Below are 18,838 nucleotides of genomic sequence, written 5' to 3'. Positions count from 1 at the left end.
GCTGACATTACAGGAATTGATTCCCTGTGGCTAAGGGCCCGCAGACTTCATCCCTACCTGCAAAGCCATGAGTTACCCGCTTCTCTACCCAATGATCACTGGTTCACATTCTGTGATTCTAACACCAGGAGAATAATCTTCTTTGGAATAGTTCCAAAACAGTCTGTTCTTTTATGACGTGTCTCTGCTCAGAAATGTTTCCAAAAGTGCTAAGGCAACTGAAGTTTACAGTTGCAGGTATTTTCTGCATACCAGAGTAAGATGTGTATTGTGACATGTATTAAATTGTGTCTAAAAGAAATAGCCAAGGAGTTAGGACCTTTGCAAGTCTCTTCAAGTCATCTCAGATGCAGCAGGTTTTCATCTATGTGTTATGAGTTGTGTCTGTTATCCCAAGTCTTTTCATCTTTCATTGATCATTTCATTCACTTGAGGTTAGACCATGGGGCAGATAGTTTAGTTGTCTTCTGATAACCCTGTTTCCTTGACACCCGTTCTCCCTAAACCACTTACTAAGGGAAAGCACATTAGTTTAAAGTAAAGGAACAACATGCCTTTTCATTCATTTATTTATTTATCCATTCGTTCCTTCATTTAACGTTTGTAAATGCCTCCTTTTCACAGTACTAGGGATACACGAGTGAACAAAATTAATTCCCTGCCATTGCAACTGTAGGAGTTGAAACAGCAAAGAATAAGTCAGCTAATAAATAAGTACTGTAATTTCAACAGTGATAAGTGACGTTTAGAAAGACGGTGAGGGACTTCCCTGGTGGTCCAGTGGGTAAGACTCTGCTCCGCAATCCCAGTGCAGGGGGCCCGGGTTCGATCCCTGGTCGGGGAACTAGATCCTGCGTGCATGCCACAACTATGAAGTCCACACGCCACAATTAAAGATCCCGCATGCTGCAACTAAGACTCAGCGTAGCCAAAATAAATAAATAAAATTTTGTTTTTAATTAAAAATTTAAAAAAGTTTTAAAAACAGAAAGAGGTGAGGGGATGGAGGCTTGGAAGAAGGTCTGGGACTGCTTCTGATCAGGTCTTCAAAGAGGGCATATCTAGGAAACTATCAGCCAAACTGAGCTCCACAAGTAAAGACTCCTAGAAAAGATTGCTCCCCACTCCAAGGGTGCAGCAAGGATAGGAGCTCTGAGCTGCAGATAAACACATCAGGTCCAAGTGAGAGTGAGAAGGGAGGATAGCTGATGCCAAGACACCGGGGGCAGTGGAGATAGTCAGGGCCAGGCCACGTGGAACCTTGAGCACCATGGTCTGGGTTTTATTCCAAGTGCAACAGATTTTTGAGCTGGGGAGTGACTTGATCTGATTTACATTTTAAAAGGATGCTTATGCATGGAGAAATGACCTGATGGTTGGCAAAGTGGAAGCACTGAGACCATTGGAGGGTTCCTGCAGTAAGGTGATGGAGGCTCAGCTAGGGTGGTGGCAGGGATGAAAAATGGTGAGAAGTGGCTGGATTAAAATTCTCTTTTAAAGGTAGGGCCCACTAAGTTACACAGCTGCTATATAGCTGAGCTGGGCCTTAACCCCAATATCTGCTGGAAACAAAGCCCGGTCACCTCTTAACTTGATTGTGTCTTCTCACTGATAAAGTCCAAGTAAGTTTAACCCATATGTTTTAGAAATGAGAGACCACACAACCTTAAAACAGGGAGGACACAGCTGCAAGAGAGTAATCCACATTCAATATTTCAAGCACCTTCTGTTTCCCACATCATAACAAGTGGTTTTACCAGCAGCTCAAGTTCATTTGATTTTTTTTGATTGATTACATATTTATCAGGTCTTATTGTTGAAAGCACTTCTAAAATAATTGTAAAACTCTGGCGCAGTTTCCACATCCCCTCATGTTACAGATATACGGGTCTGGTTTCCTGCTTTAGCAAATGTGACCCAGGACACGTAACTGATTCTCCTCTGATGGGTCAGATTTCTTTGGGGCCTGGGGCCCATCACTATGAACATTCATTCTTCATTATGTGTAGCTGTTCACTTTGACGTGTGAAGGTATAAGCCACTGGGAAGACCCTGCAGTAGACCTCAAATACCTCGATTATCTTTTAAAATGTCCCTGATCTCCATTTTTACCCTAAAATCAAGGGCCAAATATTACCTGTTCAATCGACAAAGTGGATTCCTGGTGATTGAGACTTCAGAGTATATTTTTTCTCTTCCTAACTTTAAGCAACTTGATAACAATGGTTACTAAACCGCTTGGGTTAACTTCAGTGTAGTGGGGGAGGGTTTTAAAGTCAGACGAGGAGATGGATTTGGACCTAACACCACCACTTAGCTAATAAATACGAAACTTTAGAGAAGTTAAATTTCTGAGCCTCAGTTTCCTCATCTGTAAAGTGGAACTAATAATAACTATCCTTTAGGCATGTTACAAGCATGAAATGAGATGCCATATATAAAATTATGATTGAAAATCAAGTTAGTATGGGCTTTGGCATGGCATTATTTCTTAGAAATACTAATTATCTGGGTTTCCCTTTTCTATTCATTGAGAACTTCCCCAGTTTGAAGTTTTGAATTTTAAATGTCTTTGTTCTTAACTCCCCCCCCCCCCCCATATTAGTTTGCAGCTGCCACAACAAACTGTCCCAGACTGGTTGTCTTAAACAACAGAAATGTATTTTCTCACAGGTCTGGAGGCTAGAACTCCAAGGTCAAGGTGTTGGCAGGGTTGGTTCCTTCTGAGGCCTCTCTCCTTGGCTTGTCGGTGGCCATCTCCTCCTCCCTGTATCCTCACACTGTCTCTCTCGTGTGTGTGTTTGTGTCCTAATTTCTTCTCATAAGACACCAGTCGTACTGGGTCAGGGCCCACTCTAATGACCTTAGTTAACTGATTACAAATACAAATGTGACTGTATTATTTCCAAATACAGTCACATTTTGAGGTACTAGGGGGTTAAAACTTCAACACATGAATTTTGAACGGACACGAATCTGCCCGTAACACCCCCCCCCTCACATTTTCCCCCTGGGGGGGGGAAAAAAATTGTGAGAAAAGCACTGAGCCAGAGCAAGAGAAATGAGTCCTTTGCCTCATGTTTTTAAAAACTATTTTGCTGTGTGACCTTTGGCAAATTATCTTCCCTCTTTGGCCCACTTCTTCTTAATCATTAAAATGAGAGGGTTGCAATAATGGATCGCTTATTTCTCCTCCTGCCCTTAACTGAGCAAAGCTAAGTTGAATTCTCACAGCAAGGAATCTGAGATACAGCATGCAATGAAATAACTGGAATCAAAGCACAACAAAACAAAACAAAAACATGCCTTCTTTATGGAATAAACCTAGGATGAATTTTTCTAGAAGCAGAGGATTACATTCAATTGCTTTAAAGTGTTTTAGGTTGTTTAAAGCCCTTTCTCTCTGTAAGGCCATAATTTAAATCAACTTAGTTGGATAAACCAGAAACCCCACTCTGAATTTATCAATATCCCCAAACAAAGTAATCTCATCAAGACATGGGGCACAGATTGGCTTGGAGGGAAAGAGTGTATGATTTCAAATAAAGGTCTCCTTGAAAGAATTAAGGGGGAAAAAATTTAAAAACAAACACACATACACACAGAAAATGTGAAATTAAAACCAGCTTCCAAGCTTACAGGTTAAGCCATTAAGGCGAGGGAGGGGAAAAAGGAATGGGCATATTTCCTTTCCAGCTGTGCAGCTTTTGGTCCTAAGACACTGTGTACCTCTACAAATGTCAACAGCCTCATTAAGACGGAGGCGGGCAAGGGTGGTGGTGAAGGAACAAATGTGCTCATTGGAGAGCAGGAGAAAACAAAGACAGAAAGCAGAGTTTTCCCTGGAAAATGGCAAAACTGCTGGAGCAAGTGGAGTGATGACAAGAATATAAGACTAAGATTAAAGATACTAGGACTCAAATCAGAGTCTGATACTCACAAGCTGAGCAACTGTGGGCAAGTTACTCAACTTCTCATCCTGGGGTAGCTTTTAATTTAACTTCAGCTAAATAACAGTAACTGAAAACACACCCACCATTTCATTTTTGCTGTTAGTACCAAGATCTTGGAAACAACCAAAAATATCAAACAAAATGGAATTAATTGAAACACTGGGATAATATGTAGGTATTTAAAATTATGATATGTTAAAAACAGAGTTGCCATATGATCCAGCAATCCCACTCCTGGGCATATACCTAGATAAAACTGTAATTCAAGAAGATACATGCACCCCAATGTTCATTGCAGCACTATTCACAAGATATGGAAACAACCTAAATGTCCATCGACAGATGAATGGATAAAGAATATGTGGTATATATATACCATGGAATACTACTCAGCCATACAAAAAAGAATGAAATAATGCCATTTGCAGGAACATGGATGGACTTAGAGATTATCATACTATGTGAAATAAGTCAGAAAGAGAAAGACAAATACCATATGACATCACTTATCTGTGGAATCTAAATATGACACAAATGAACCTATCTACAAAACAGAAACAGACTCACAGACAGAGAACACATTTGTGTTTGCCAAGCAGAGGGGGAGTGGGGGAGGGGTGGATTATGAGCTTGGGATTAGCAGATGCAAATTATTATATGAAGGATGGATAAACAAAAAGGTCCTACTACATAGCACAGGGATCTATATTCGATATCCTGTGATAAACCATAATGGAAAAGAATATAAAAAAGAATGTATATATATATAACTGAACCACTTTGCTGTACAGCAAAAGTTAACACAACATTGTAAATCAACTATACTTCAATTTTAAAAAAGAATAAAATTATGTTATGAAAGAATACTTAAAACATGGAAAGATGTCATAATATATTATGGAATGAAAAGCAGAACATAAAATAGCATGAACAATATGCCATACTATTTTAATAAACAGCATATATCGTAGGAAGAAAAAATTTTAGATGGGTATACTCAAACTTTACAATGACTATCACTGAATGATTTCACTGTAGCCTATTTTTATTGTCCTCATTTTATTTTATTTTTTTTTTGGTAAATATTTCTACAACCATCGTGGGTTATTTTTGGTTTTGGGGTTTTTTTTTTTTGTAATTGGAAAAAAATTCCTACTCACTTGGTAAATTTCAGTGTCCTACAGTAAACCAGACAGTTGAAAAAGCCCTAATTCAGTCAGTCTCAAATTGAGACTTGGGTTTCAGTTTCCTCATCTGTAAGGGGTAAGGGGAGACTAGACTGAAAAATTCTTTAAGGAGCTTCTGATTCCTAGAGTTTTACAAAGCCCCATCAAGTCAAAACCTCAGCGGAATCTTTCTTAGGATTTATTCAAGAAGCTGGGGAGGCCAGCATGGGATATAGAATGAGAAAGTGGCATTCAAATCCAACTGAAGAAGAAGCCCTCATTGGTATTTTTGCTAATTCAATGCAAATAGCCTTGGGTGCTGAGCATGGTGGGCAGCTCCCTGGCAAGTTGGCTGTGAAAGTACAACAGTGTGGGGCTGCTCCTGACATTCCTGGAAGCAAGCCTGCTCCGAGGGGAAAGCAGGAGAGCTTCCTGAACCAGGCAGGGCTCCCGAGCCCAACCCCATGCAGACCAGGGCACCAATTGGCTGTGCTTCCCATCCGCCATAACCTGACCCTCATGCCCCACAGGAAATAGGTGTGGAGGAGGACTTAACCCTGGACTTAAGTGAACTCCAATTTGGACCAATGTCTCATGACCCCAGAGGTGCAAGAAGATAAAAGAAGGTAGAATTTAAGGTAGCACTGTAGAGTGGGGTTAAGAATGTGGTTCTGAGTCAGTATGAATTTTGGTTCCACCAGTGAAAGGCTTGTGTGATCTTAGGCCAATTTCCTGATCTCTCGAAGTTTCCTCATCAATAAAATGGGAAGACCTAGTTGGAAAGCCAACTACCTAATTGAGTGGTTTTCAGGATTGCAGGAGATAAAGGAAAAAAAGCACTTAATAAATGATAAGTACATGTTAATTCTTATCATTATTTTAGATGCTTCTGTGACAAGCATCACATTGCTAGGCAAAGAGATGGTGGTCAATAAAATATTTATTCAATCAAAAATAGAAAAAAGGTATTATTATACATGATTAATTATATAAGACACATTTTAATACACATAGTACTTCAAATGCAATATTTTAAGTTCCATGAATATATTTAATTCTCCCCTTTGTCTTCCCTTATAGATGCTCCCCTTAAAAAGATCTAGTTATTATTATTACACTTAGAGCATTGAGACCATCGACTGTATAGTTTACAGTCAGAAATGAGCTTGGTAAAATGTGCTTTAACTGTCCCCATCCCTCAAACCAAAAGTAAGTTTTAGAATAAAAGCTAATAACAGGAATAGCTGCAAGCCCAGAAAAAGCTGACAGATGCAATAGGATGAGGGACCGGAAATCTCTGGAAAAACACACACACAAGCACAAAAACATTCCATTTTAAAATGGCCAACACTACTTGAGAAATGAGAAGGAACTACAGGCTGCTCCTTAGCCAAGCTTTCTGAAAGGTGGCGTTCGCTGTGCAAACGCAGACTAGCCTATGTACTGGCTGCTAACGAATGGAATGACTTGTGGTTTCTGGGCAAAGGCAGAAAGCCCAGAAGATCAGTTAAGATCTCTGTTAGATCCTGGTTCCGTCATGTAGTTTTCTCTCTTTGAAAGAGGACATAAAGGTCTCCATTAATTCTTTTAAATCATTTGCAGTAAGAGAAACAATGAATCTGTTTGCAAGTAAGAAGTACCCAGGTAGGCCCCTGAAAGAGGCTGAAAATGAGGCCAGATGCAGAATTTGGAAGAAGGAGAGGAGTGGAGGCCTGAGAAGGAAGAAGTACAAATGATGGATGGACTCCCTGGCACATCTGCCCCAGTCGGGTCCTGGACTACAGTTAACTCTGATTGGTCTGCTAAAGCGCTGTCATGTTTCTCTTCGCCCAGTGACCCCATGCTGTTTTCTTAGAGCCAAGCCTTATCTCTTAAAAGTTAATATTCTAGAAAGTTCTCAGTGAAAGGCAGGATGATGTAGAAGCCAAATGTACACACGTTCTGATCATCTGATCATTTTCTCGCTTGAAATTATTCCTGCAAGGTAAATGTTAAATAAACGTACCCATTCATTCAACGAATGTTTACAGAGGGCTTAACATGTGCCAGCCAAAGGCTACGTGCTGGAGATTCAGTGGCAGTGAAACAAAAAACCATCCCTACCTCATGGACCATCCGTGGCGTTATTTGGCCTTTGGGGGGAAGTTATTTCCATTGCATGGGAGCCATCGCATTTCAAATATTGGCAAAAGCAAGTGAAAAGAGCTTCCGGAGCATCTATAGACTCAGAGCTGTTCCCTGTTGGTTTGCTTGTCTGTTTGACCAGTCTAGATTTGGGGCAACTGTTGCCTTTGTGCCCTTATCAATGGTAGCCTTATCCAGAAGAGACACTGTATGTTCCAGCGAATGAATCGTGGTATTATTTTAATAATACTCATTTAATTTAATACTAAAGCTCTGCTAAGGAAAAAACCTATCAAACATCATTATTCCATTGCTCTCTTGCACAGAGCCTATTAACCGAGTCTACTCTCTGAATGAGAAAAAGGCTAGGATTTTAAGGGTAAAAAACAACCAAAGACCCTTATATCCAACACAGATGTTGGCTGGTCCCACTGAGTTTAAGCCAACAACTACTGCCCTCATCCATTTTCTCACTGCTCTCTCTTCCCTTATGGGGAGGGATTAGAACTCCTCTGCAAATTTGGAACATAGTACAGAGGGCTGACCATGGTCTCAGGAGAAAATAGAAGACAAACTAAAGTCTCACAGGGTCATTTGCACTGGCAGGGACTCGGGGATTATCTAGTTCAATGCCCTCATTTGACTGATGCAGAATCTGAGAGGGATAATAAGGGGTTTGCCCAGAGTCACACATAAATTAGAGGCAAGGGCAGGCCTGAACCGCAATGTGCCAACACTCCATCCAGGGCGCTCTTCCTTTCCCCGTGTCATCAAACAAGAGGGCTCCTTTGCTCTACCTGTCGGAGGAACCCCTCTCTTAAAAAATCAAATCTCATTTTATCCTTCATAGCTCACTATCCAGCCCGTCCATAGAAAAAAAAGACTAACTTAGCCAAGAGAACTGTGCCCTTTAGTTCCAGATGTTCCCGTCCGTTCCTGGACCATTCCCGAGCAGAGCTCCCCCATCTGGCTTAGAGTGCCGGGTGTGTCCTCTGTTCCTGGGCCTGGCTGAAGGGGAACAGAGAGCCTGGCTCGTTCTATGTCTGGGAAGAGGACAGGGGCAGAGAGTGAGAAGGGGCCTTGGGCCCAGATCTGCACTTACGCAAGGCAGAAAAATAGCATCTGCATTTCCACCCTGAACACACACATGCTCCTGGGGAAAAGAGCCAGAAGCTAACTCAGACAGCTGGCAGAGCAATGCACGAACCACTATTAGAAGGACATGGACTCAGTCGTTCCAGTGGTGATGTGATAAGGTTTGACCTGACCATTCCCACCCCTTCCACCCTGTGAACACTGGCCCCCGTCTGTGAGCTAACAGGTCTGGCTAGCTGGCGGCAAGGGGGTGGAGACAGTCACCTGTGAGTATAGAATTACTGCTTTCCTGCCTATGAAACTAACCCATCTCTGGAGGGATCAATGCCAGGATCTTACTTTTGCAGCTGTGTGACTTTTGTCCAGTTACTTAATCTCTCTGAGCCTCTATCCAGAACACAGAAGGATGGTTAACCATTATAGCTATAGGAGCTGTCATGAGTCAAATGAGATAACCCATGTGATTTGCGCTAAGGCTCTCGATAAATGTTAGTGATAAATAATAGCTCCACTATCCTTAGTCCAAGCACTGAGTCCCCTGTAATCTAGTTAACAGGAGAAATGTTCCCCCAGAGAAGTCGTTTTTATACTAGACTCCACATACAGACTAGGGCCAAAGAAGAGGCCAAGTTGAGGGGCTCACCCTATTCCACCAAATTATTTTTTTGGTCTATTTCATATATTGAAATAGATACATATGGAATTTGATGAAAGGGGGATTTCACAGTAGAAGAGTCTGAAAACAGAGGAGCCTATTTCTCTGGGTTGTCCAGGGTCCTTCTCATTTGTTTCCCTCTGGCTACAGAAAATGGGAGAAAGGGTAAAAGAAGAGCATTGATTTGAGGAGGGTGTGGCCAGGGGGCAGTCCAGTCCTCCGATGAGCATGCATTCCACGAGGTGATGGCACATGTACATTTCCAGCCCCTTTATGATGAGAAGCAGTGATTTAATCAAAGAGAGGTACATACACCTCCTAGGGAGACATTCCAACTGTTGTAAACATTTTGTGATTTTTCAAATATAATAAGCAGACATAAACAGTTCTATGAAATATGTCAATGGGTAAAGAAGAGAGGGCCCTTTAGGATACGAAGAGTTTCTTGGTTCTTTTTCAAATCATTTTTTCTCCCTAACTGAGGAGAAGGGACAGAGAAAAGGCCATTCAACAGTGAGTTGTGAAGAAACTGCTAGAAAGCATATCCATAATCTGTGGTCAGTCTAGGCTAGAAGCTGATTAGGACTGAAAGTAATATAGTTCAACTGAATAAGGAAAATGCCCTTTCTTTAGGTTAAGGGAGAGTCTCTGTATCCAAGTCCAAAGGCAGTCTAATGGCCTCCTTAGCGTGTCAGAAATTAAAGACAAGCATAATTCTGGGAAACACTGTAACATAACTAAAGCAGGAAAAAAAAGAGTTTTTGTATAACATTGTGTTAATTTTTGCTTGTGTTAGAAAACTTGTATTAAAACATTGATCCCTAAGTAGTCACTTCCTACCCCAGACCTTTGTCAAGTCCTCCTTTATTAATTTCCACATTCCAAAGTAGTTCAGATTTTATAAATAAATCAGTGTTTCCTATCTTGCATACATTCGGGGTTCAGAGACCACTGTCCACAGTCACTCCTTCATGTGAGCCTTTCAACATCCGGTGAGATAACAAGGGAGGATTTTTATTTATAAACTGACAGTTCTACTACACAGACTTGAATCCTCTCAGGAAATCTATTCCTCCAGAATTCCCCCAAGTGCCCAGCTGGCTCCGTCACAGCTACTAATAGTCCGAGCTCTCTTTATCCACCTGAGGCATTTTGCTAGTGTGTGAGCAAGAGAAATAACCTGGCTGCGAGTCACCACAGACCTGTTCAAAAAATAAAGTAACAAACAAACACCCCAGGCAGGGCTTGAGCTGAGGTTTCTATGATCAGATATCTAAGATGCTTCCCATTCCTAAGTCTTTGATATTTTTCCTCTGTCTTTTCTCTGGAATTTCCCTTCCAAGATGCCTTACACAGATCAAGCTGGCTTTGGGTGACATCTCTTCTTTTAGTCCCCCAAACTCTGGTCCTCCATTTCCTAATATTTGCTCCCGATCCAAAGTGACACCTACTGAAGCAAAAGGAAGGCACAGATCCAGGGAAGGAGTTGCACCTGTCCCTTCCCCAGTTTCTAGTCTGGTTCAAGGCCCCCAGTTCAACTGCTGCAGAGCTCTGGGTGTTCCTCCATTTCACGTAGCTCCTTTACTTCTCCTCCCAAGTGAAAAACTCCCATGGCACCCACAATGCTCACAATCACACCCTTCAAATGAGATCACAGCGCCCTGACTACGTGCCCTAAACCAAACTCTCCAGGTCGTGTTCTGGACAGAGGATGTGTCTTCCAGCAATCCTAAACATCACACACATACACCCCAACTTTCAATGTGGCAGAAATGCATGAGCTGCAAGATAGTATTTACAGAAATCCAATTAGTATTTGCCGAAAGCCAGTTCTCAGTGATTTGTCTCCTAGAGGGAATTCTGGAGCTCTTTACCCACAGCTTTCAAAATCTCTACTGCAGGTACCTCTGGGAAGTAGCTGAGGCTGTGAAGTCAGAGAAGACTTGTGTTTGATTTCCAGCTTTGCCTCAAATCCTCAGTGTGCAACTCTGGATAACTGACTTCATCTATCTAGGTCTCAATTTCCTGAACTGTAAAATGGGCTTTTCTAGAGACCCTGCTAAAAGAATACATGTAAAGCAATGGAGCCTAAGTGTTAAATCTCCACCCACCCTTGCAGTCAGCTTCAAGTTGTAGCTTATCTCAGAAGAAAACAATGACTTGCCAAACTTTCTACCTGCAGAATTGAGATGGTCAGCTACCATCCCCCAAGTTTACATTTATTCAATGTAAAAAGTAAGAGAGACCATGTTATAGGATCTAAACCATTTGCCCTACTAACACCACATGATAGTGATGGTAGGGGCAGAACCACCAAGACCAGTGCGGTGGTGAGGGACATGCACTTTGATTTCCGCCAGGTGTGGAGGTTTGAGTCCTGCCTCGAACACTTATTATATCTATGACCCCGGGCAGAAGAAAAGAATCTATACAATAGGGATAACTCTAGTACCTCTCAGACAGTGCTGATTTGAGGGATTAAATGAAACAATGCATATGAGGCACAATACTTGACACAAAATAAACACTCAGTAGGTGTGAGCTATTCTTAGTAGGAACAATTTTTAACTCATTTATTGATTTAACCAATCATCACTAGGCATCTATGTGCCAGGCACTGTGTGAGACAGAGGAGACAGAGGTGGATGACCAGGTCCCTGCTCTGATTGGCTGGGCCACCCAAACTGCTGTCTCTGCCATTTAGAAGCAAGGGCTAGTGTTGGGGTAAGGACATGCAGATTACTCAGGTAGGTGACCTGAGAACAATGAGATCTGAGGCCTGAGCTACTCCCAGGGAAAGCCCCAGCCAATTCTACCAGCGACAGAGAAATAACCCCTTCCAGGAAACCAATAAACACAGGGGTGTAGGAAGGCTTTACTCTCAGGAGGGCAGCAAAAAGAGGTAGAAGGAAAAGCAGAAAATAAGCAAACTAAACCTTACTGTGTCCCCCAAATTGTGCCTGTGAGGCAAAGGTACTCAGCAAGAAAGACTGCCCCCATCAGTCCTCAGACTACAGTGACATTCCAGCTACTGGGTGGGGCAGTTCACAGAATGGAATAGAGAGAGGATAGGAAACTTAACATAAATTCCATAATCTTACCATTTTAAAAAACGGACTAGAATTGACAGCAGGAGACATATGTTCTATTTAGATCTTTAATCATATTTTCAATATATAGAGATCTGTGTCCGTATTTTTATGTTTTTAGCTATACCTAGGAAGGGTATCTCACCCCTGGTAGTATGTAGATAACCATAGTCATCTACGGACCTGCAAATGTACAAAAATTACAACACTGTTTTGTTCTAAAGTAGAATTCTTGTTCAAGGAAATACAAAAACAAAGCATGAGAAAAATCAACAAATGGATTCCTTGCCCCCAAGGACCCACACTCCCATCCTGCCATGTCCCTCTGCCTCTCCCCAGCCCATACCCCTCTCAACAACGAATTCAAGTCAGGCCGGCTGGAAGAAATTCACAGCCACCGTCCATTCCCATCACAGCTGCCGAAGGCACAGCCTCAGCTTCAAGGCAGAGGCTGTTATGCAGCACCACGCCCCACACGCAGAGAAAGGATGGAAGCCGCACTGAAAATGAAGGATGCACCCCAGAGAAGAGCATCCAAGTGGGAACAAAAGGGAGCCCCCTGCAAACCTGGCCCTGGGATTAGGGCCCAGCCACACTTACAGGGGCTTCTAAGGCTGTTATCATATGGGCTAAATTTCTGTATCTTTCCTTAATGGTGGCTTAAGTGATACCTAGAAGAATGGGCATGGCTCTCAATGCCATAGCAGAGGCTGAATCCATAAGAAGAACCATTGCAGTCTTCACACCAAGAAGAAAAAAATAATCTGTTCTCTGCTTATCCCAAACAGGAGAACTGGCAAATGCACACCGGATATAAAGCAAGTGGCATATGTGCAACGTAACTTCCACACATCATAGCATGAGGTTCATCTCTCCTGAGTTACAGAAATAAGTATAAAAATTGAGCTTTTGTCTCAATCAGCTTTGAAAAAAAATAATACCATCCACAGCTCTTTGCAAAGACAACTGGCACTGAGAAAATACTGTGTATTACAAAAGACTCACTATGCTTTTACAATAATGTGAAGTCAATGATATCAGGTAGTGGTCAAGGAGGATGGGCTTAAACCCAATGCCTCTACCTGGCGAAAGGATCCCTACCCATCCCAACTCTATCCCCCTGGGGAGTGTTGCTTCCCTAGGACCAAGTGGACAGCAGGTAGGGGTGGGGCACACTTGTGTCCGGTGAAGCTCAGGTGCATGAAAAAGGTAGAGTACTGCCATAGAAATACACCACTTGACAATAAAGTGCAGTAGAGGCAAGAACAGCTTCCTGGTGCCTGCAGAGGGGAAGGTCCTGCACTGCAATCAGGTTGTTCCAAGCCTAACCCAGCAAGTGCAAACAGACTCATGCCCACAGCAAAACCTAGTGGATCCCGGCAAACGAACTACAGTAGCAGGTACAGCACTGCCCTAGGGCAGCTGCAGAGCCTCCCAGGGGCCAGCTGATCACTTCCTTTGTTCGTCTTGCAAAGATGGAGTAGCCACCCATTCCCCCACTTACACACACACTACACACACACACACAACCCATTCACTACAGACAAAGCACAACCGCACTGCTTCGTGCTCAACTAACAAATGACAGTGGGTTTTCTGTTGTTTTTGTCTTGCCCCCTTTTTGAAAATGCCCATTCCAGCCTGTCCTATGTCCCTTCCATTTGAGGCGTCATTTCAGCGCATCCTCGAGGAATCCCGCACCAGGGCGCGGTATTTTGCCGCGAGAGCTGCTTGCTGGACGCCAGCGAAGATGAGGCTTCTGTACCTGATTATGGCACATCTCCTCTCCACCCCGCCCTAGACGCTCGCCCAGCGCATCTGACACCCGCCGGCCGCGGGAGGCTCGGCTTTGCACACAATGGCAGTTGGACACGGCATGCACACAGCGTGCGCCTGCCACCGCAAACTAAAATCTGCTCTAAAAACTCAGCCTTTTCTTGGGATGAGGGGGAGAAATGACGGGAAAAATGTAAATGCATCAAGGGCAAAAAAAAAGTTGGTCATTCTCACTACAGCCACGTTAGCTGTCCAGTCCGAGTATGATGCACCGAAATATGAACTGGGGTGAATACAAGCAAGGAGTGGCCAAGGTGAAGACGGATGTCCAGAAATCCCATCACCGTCGCGCGGTGGTAGGGTCGGGGGGTGGGGGCGGGGAGCCACGGGGCTGGAGCTCAGCGAGGGGCGCGGTCGGGCTACCAAGTACCCTGGGGAAAGGTGTCACCTCTCCATACCCCGCCCCGCCAAAAGGAACCTTCTACAAAAAACACACCTCGCCTGGGGCAGCACACACTGACGACCCAGGCGGCGCGGGGGGGTCCAGGGAGAGCCGAGCCCACTGTGTTATTTGGGAACTACTGGGTGGTGGCAAAGGAAGATAAATAATCCAAAGTTCTCCACGCCACTGTTTGGGTTTCCTCTTTGTTTGGTTTTCCCCAAATCCCAGGGTCGCTCCGTCTGGGTGGCGCCCCGCCGCGCCGGCTGGACTGACCACCGCCACACACCACCCCCCCGCCCCTGCCCCGGCCCCGGGCCCCCGTCCCTCCCCGGGTACCAGCCCAGGGAAGCCGGCGGGATCCAAGCCGCCCCCACCCGCGGTGCAGCCGGCCAGGAGCGAGCGAGCCACGGCGGCGTCCGACTCACCGTGATCCGCGGGATGTTCTTCTTGCCTTGGTAGGACATGGTGGCGGCGGTGGCGGTGGCGGCAGCAGCTGCCTCCCTCCCTCCTTCTTCTGCTCCGGCTCGCCCGCGCCTTCCTCAGCGCACAGCGCCCCAAGATCAGGTGGAGCGAATGGTGCGCTGGCCGCGGCCGCCGCCTCCTCCTCTCGCCTCCGCCCCCCTCCCCGGCTCCCGCGGCGGCTGCCAGAGACAATAGTAAATCTCCCCGGTCCCCCTTTCACCCCCGACCCCCCCACACACACACCCTCCTCCACTCGCGTTCACGCCCGGGCTTTTTTTTTTTTCCTTTCTTTTGCGGTGCCAGCTGGGACCCCGTAAGACAAGAATGGCTGATCCGCGACTCCTCCCTCTTCTCTCTTATCCCTATTGATTTTCCTCCTTGCATCTGCCTCACCCACTTTTTCTTCCTTTTTTTTTTTCTGGTGACTTGCGAGTGCAGCGGAGCCAGCCTGCTCCACCGCCACCAGGGGGCGCGAGGGACTGTTCGGGGCGGGGATGCTGCAGTCCCTGGTGTCGGCGGCAGAGAAGCCCCAGCGTAGCCCTCCTGGCCCCGCCGCAGCCCGGGAAAGCGCCCACGCCTCCGACTTGCCCGTGATCCGATTCCCCACCTTCCCCACCCTGGTTTCAAGAAAGGAGACGGCTCTGGACTTCCCTCCCGGAACCCGCTCTCCTTCGCCACCGCGCGGGCTGGATGCGACGGCAGCTGCCTTTGTTACCGCGGAGGCCGAGCGCCGCCTCTGCTGGTCGCTGGGTGTGTAAACAGCCGCCGCGACCCCTTAGAAAGCCGAGAACTGGGCTGACTTTGTGCAGCCTGGCCGGCCGCTTCTATCCCGAGACCATGAAAATAGGCATCAGAAAATGCGAAGCAACCCCTCACTCTCGGAGGGCTGCGAGGGGGCACCGCGTCAGCTACCATCAGCCCTTCTCTGTATTGTAAAAATAATTCTCAAAATAATGTTTTAAAGGAACTCCACTGTCTGGCTCTCAGAATCGAAGAAAAAGCATTAACGCTGCTCCGTGAGTAAAGAGTATAAAACACCTGTAGTGAGAAGCCAAACGCCCTGGCACATTACTGCGCAGCCGTGGGTTTTGTGAGCGATCTGGTGTGCGCTGTTCACAATGCCGAGTTCACTTTAGGCAGGGCTGATAGACAGAGATCAATGTGCTATTAGGACCAGAAACATGACCTTTCGGTGCTGGAATATATTATCCTTTGGCTACCCGCTTCAAATAAACGGCCAAGGGGGGCATGTTTGGAGGAGCCACTGTGGCTCGGGGCTGAGGGATGGTCGGATGGTCTCAGCTCTCCTGAAAAAAATAATCCCAAATATACCACTTGGATAACAGCAACAACAAAAATGGCTTGCTATGCAAAAATTATGAAGCCCTCTCAAGACAAGTCTCCCACGACCACCACACCCCCCTGTGGATCCTAATCCTCCCTAAATAGAAATTCTGTAGATATCACAGAGCATGACTAGGTCTGTGTTAGAGATCTTGAATTCACATTTCTCCAAGGCAGGCCACCGACCACACTTCGGGACATCTCCTCATTAACTTGAAGGCTACCTTTGCAGTAGAGAAGCTATATAAAGCATCCACAGAAAGAGGGTACAGAATACTCCAGCTTGGGCTTTCCATAAACCTGAAATGAACCAGCCTGGTCACATAATCAAACGGCAGACTAAGCCCCCCTGAAACACTCCTTCTCAAGTGAGTTAATCCAGCGGCTGGTTATTCATGGGTAACTAGACTGAATGCAGTCTTCACAGGAGAAGTCCACAGCATTCTCCACTTTATTTCTGTGATACTCTTGGAGGATGAATGCAAAGCAAAGGTCACCTCCCTGTACTCTTTTGCAAAGCACAGGGGGGAAAAAAAAAAAGACTAAAGCGAAAGGCACGCCCTAAACATTTTGCTTTGTTCTTAAAGCTTAAGTGCTGAGACCACTAGCCAAGAGTTGTGAAATTACAAAGCATTCTGGGGATTGGCATGCAAATGAGCAGGATTATATTTAGAACAGAGTAAAAAAGAGAATTAACTACATACTATGCAACCCTGCAGAGGTCTCTCAGAATCTTTCCCATAGTTTTAACTGCTCCAAATTTATTTGAAGGGATCTTGCAAGTTCTTCTTAGGAAAAGCAAAAAATACGTAGGGGACATTTACAATCCTAAAGAAATACCACTGCCTTCCTTTTTTTAATTTCGTGGGTTTGTCGGGTTTTTGTTTCCTTTCTTTGCATCCTAATTATCTCTTCTGTTACTGTCATTATAATCCAGAACACTCTCTACTAAATAGATTTATACCATATTTTTGATCACTTGATGATTTTGTGTGTGTCTGTTGTTTCAAATTACAAGACTTGGTTAATCTCTTTGAGGTCGGCCTTGCATGCAAGAAGCCATGCAGAATAGGACTTGTGATGTGTTTCTCTGAATCAGACTGCTGTGAAAAGCCATGCACAGGAATGCATAATAACCAGCTAATCGGTTCAAGCTGTTGCCATCAGCAGAAATGTACAACAAACAGTCTTTTTTCCCTCTTTCATCCCCTTCAATCATCTTTCTCTTTCTTAAATCAAAATCAAGTGTCTAAGATGAGTTTGAAGAAAAAAGCCTTCCTTGGCTGTGCCTTTCTTATTCAAGGAATAAGAAGAAAGGCCGTGATCAACACAGGATGCCTCTGTGTCTGGCCAAGAGAGTGAGGAGTGGAACCGGCATGAATGGTTTCCACAGTAGAATGACTCTGAATGGTTTTCCTTGGATACACAGCAGTACTTGGCTTTAGATATCTCAGGAAACTATGAGAGAGGGAGAGGGAGACACTGAGCAACTTTATGGTCCCAAAGAAACTTAATTTTGGCCACCAAACCTACCACATCCATAGACTTCCCCCACCTCAGTCAAGGCTACTTTATTCTAGTTGCTCAGACCAAAGGTTTGGCATCATCCAAACCTTGACTTCTCTCCTTCAGTCCAATCCAATTTGCACCCCACATCCAATCTGTCAGGAAATACTATTGGTTCTGTCTTTTACATATATACACACTATGATCTCTTCTCTCCATCTACAAAGCTTCTCTCTGTGTCCAGCTGCCATCAGCTATCACCTGGACTACTGCAGTAACCTAACTGGGCTCTCTTCTTCACTGTTATTCATTCATTCTCACAATATTCACACAGTATTTACCCTGTGCTACAGATGTGAATAATAATAATAATAATAATATCCCGGATCTCAGGGAGTTTATTTTATACCCTTATTCAAGAGAATACCATCTGTCACCTGTTAGCCCCCTTCTATGCTTTATCTTCATAGTACTTTTTCACCACATAATATATTAATTTATTATTAAGTATTATCTTCCTTCTCATCCCTAGAATGTAAACTCCCTGAGGGCAGGGAATGTGTCTGTTTTATTCACTGCTGGGTCCTGAATGTGTGAAATAGGGCCTTGCCCATAGAAACTGCTCAATTATTATTAGGTGAGTGAATGGAAGAATGTTTCAAACTGTGTCAGAAGAAAGAGATGGAATAAGAACTTTCCTGTAATTAAAGGGCATGTGGTGAGAATCTAGATTTAAGAATATCTATTTTTGCTTCTGTAAGCCTTCTTAGAGTTTCCTGATTCTAGATTTCAGAGCAAGTGAATTCAAGATGGTGAGGAATCACTTTGCTAATAGGATACAATCACAAAATTCCAAGGCAATACATGGGCCAAAGAATGACTCTGTAGAATAGATTTGGTACCTGAGCAGTGATTAGAGAGCTGTGGCTCAAAAGGAGCTGCCACCAAAGTGTAAGAGAAGATCAAAGGCCTTGTGTTAATTTAAAGAACTTCCTTTTTAAAAAAACGAAGGAACTTCCCTGGTGGCGCAGTGGTTAAGAATCCATCTGCCAATGCAGGGGACACGGGTTTGATCCCTGGTCCGCAAAGATCCCACATGCCGCGGAGCAACTAAGCCCAGGCGCCACAACTACCGAGCCTGTGCTCTAGAGCCAGTGAGCCACAACTACTGAACCTGTGTGCCACAACTACTGAAGCCCACACGCCTAGAGCCCGTGCTCAAGAAG

The 18,838-nt window shown here is 44.5% G+C and overlaps 1 protein-coding gene across 2 annotated transcripts in view; it reads right to left on the bottom strand.

Moving 5' to 3' along the window:
- Nucleotides 1-18,838, bottom strand: part of DPYSL3 (dihydropyrimidinase like 3) — a 113,321-nt gene that overhangs the window by 50,962 nt on the left and 43,521 nt on the right. The window contains exon 1 of one of the 2 annotated variants that reach the window (XM_082454178.1): nucleotides 14,726-14,935. The exons of the other annotated variant lie outside the window; for it this stretch is intronic. Coding sequence (XP_082310304.1) covers nucleotides 14,726-14,764 — 39 coding nt within the window. The 5' untranslated portion in view covers nucleotides 14,765-14,935. Of the gene's footprint in view, nucleotides 1-14,725; nucleotides 14,936-18,838 lie in introns of those variants that run through there. 2 annotated transcript variants of the gene reach the window in all.

Source organism: Balaenoptera physalus (genome assembly GCF_965194825.1).
Source record: "Balaenoptera physalus genome assembly, chromosome: 3".
Classification (NCBI taxonomy): Eukaryota; Metazoa; Chordata; class Mammalia; order Artiodactyla; family Balaenopteridae; genus Balaenoptera; species Balaenoptera physalus.
Note: the sequence above shows the minus strand (reverse complement) of the source record. Positions and strands in the feature narration are given on the sequence as shown.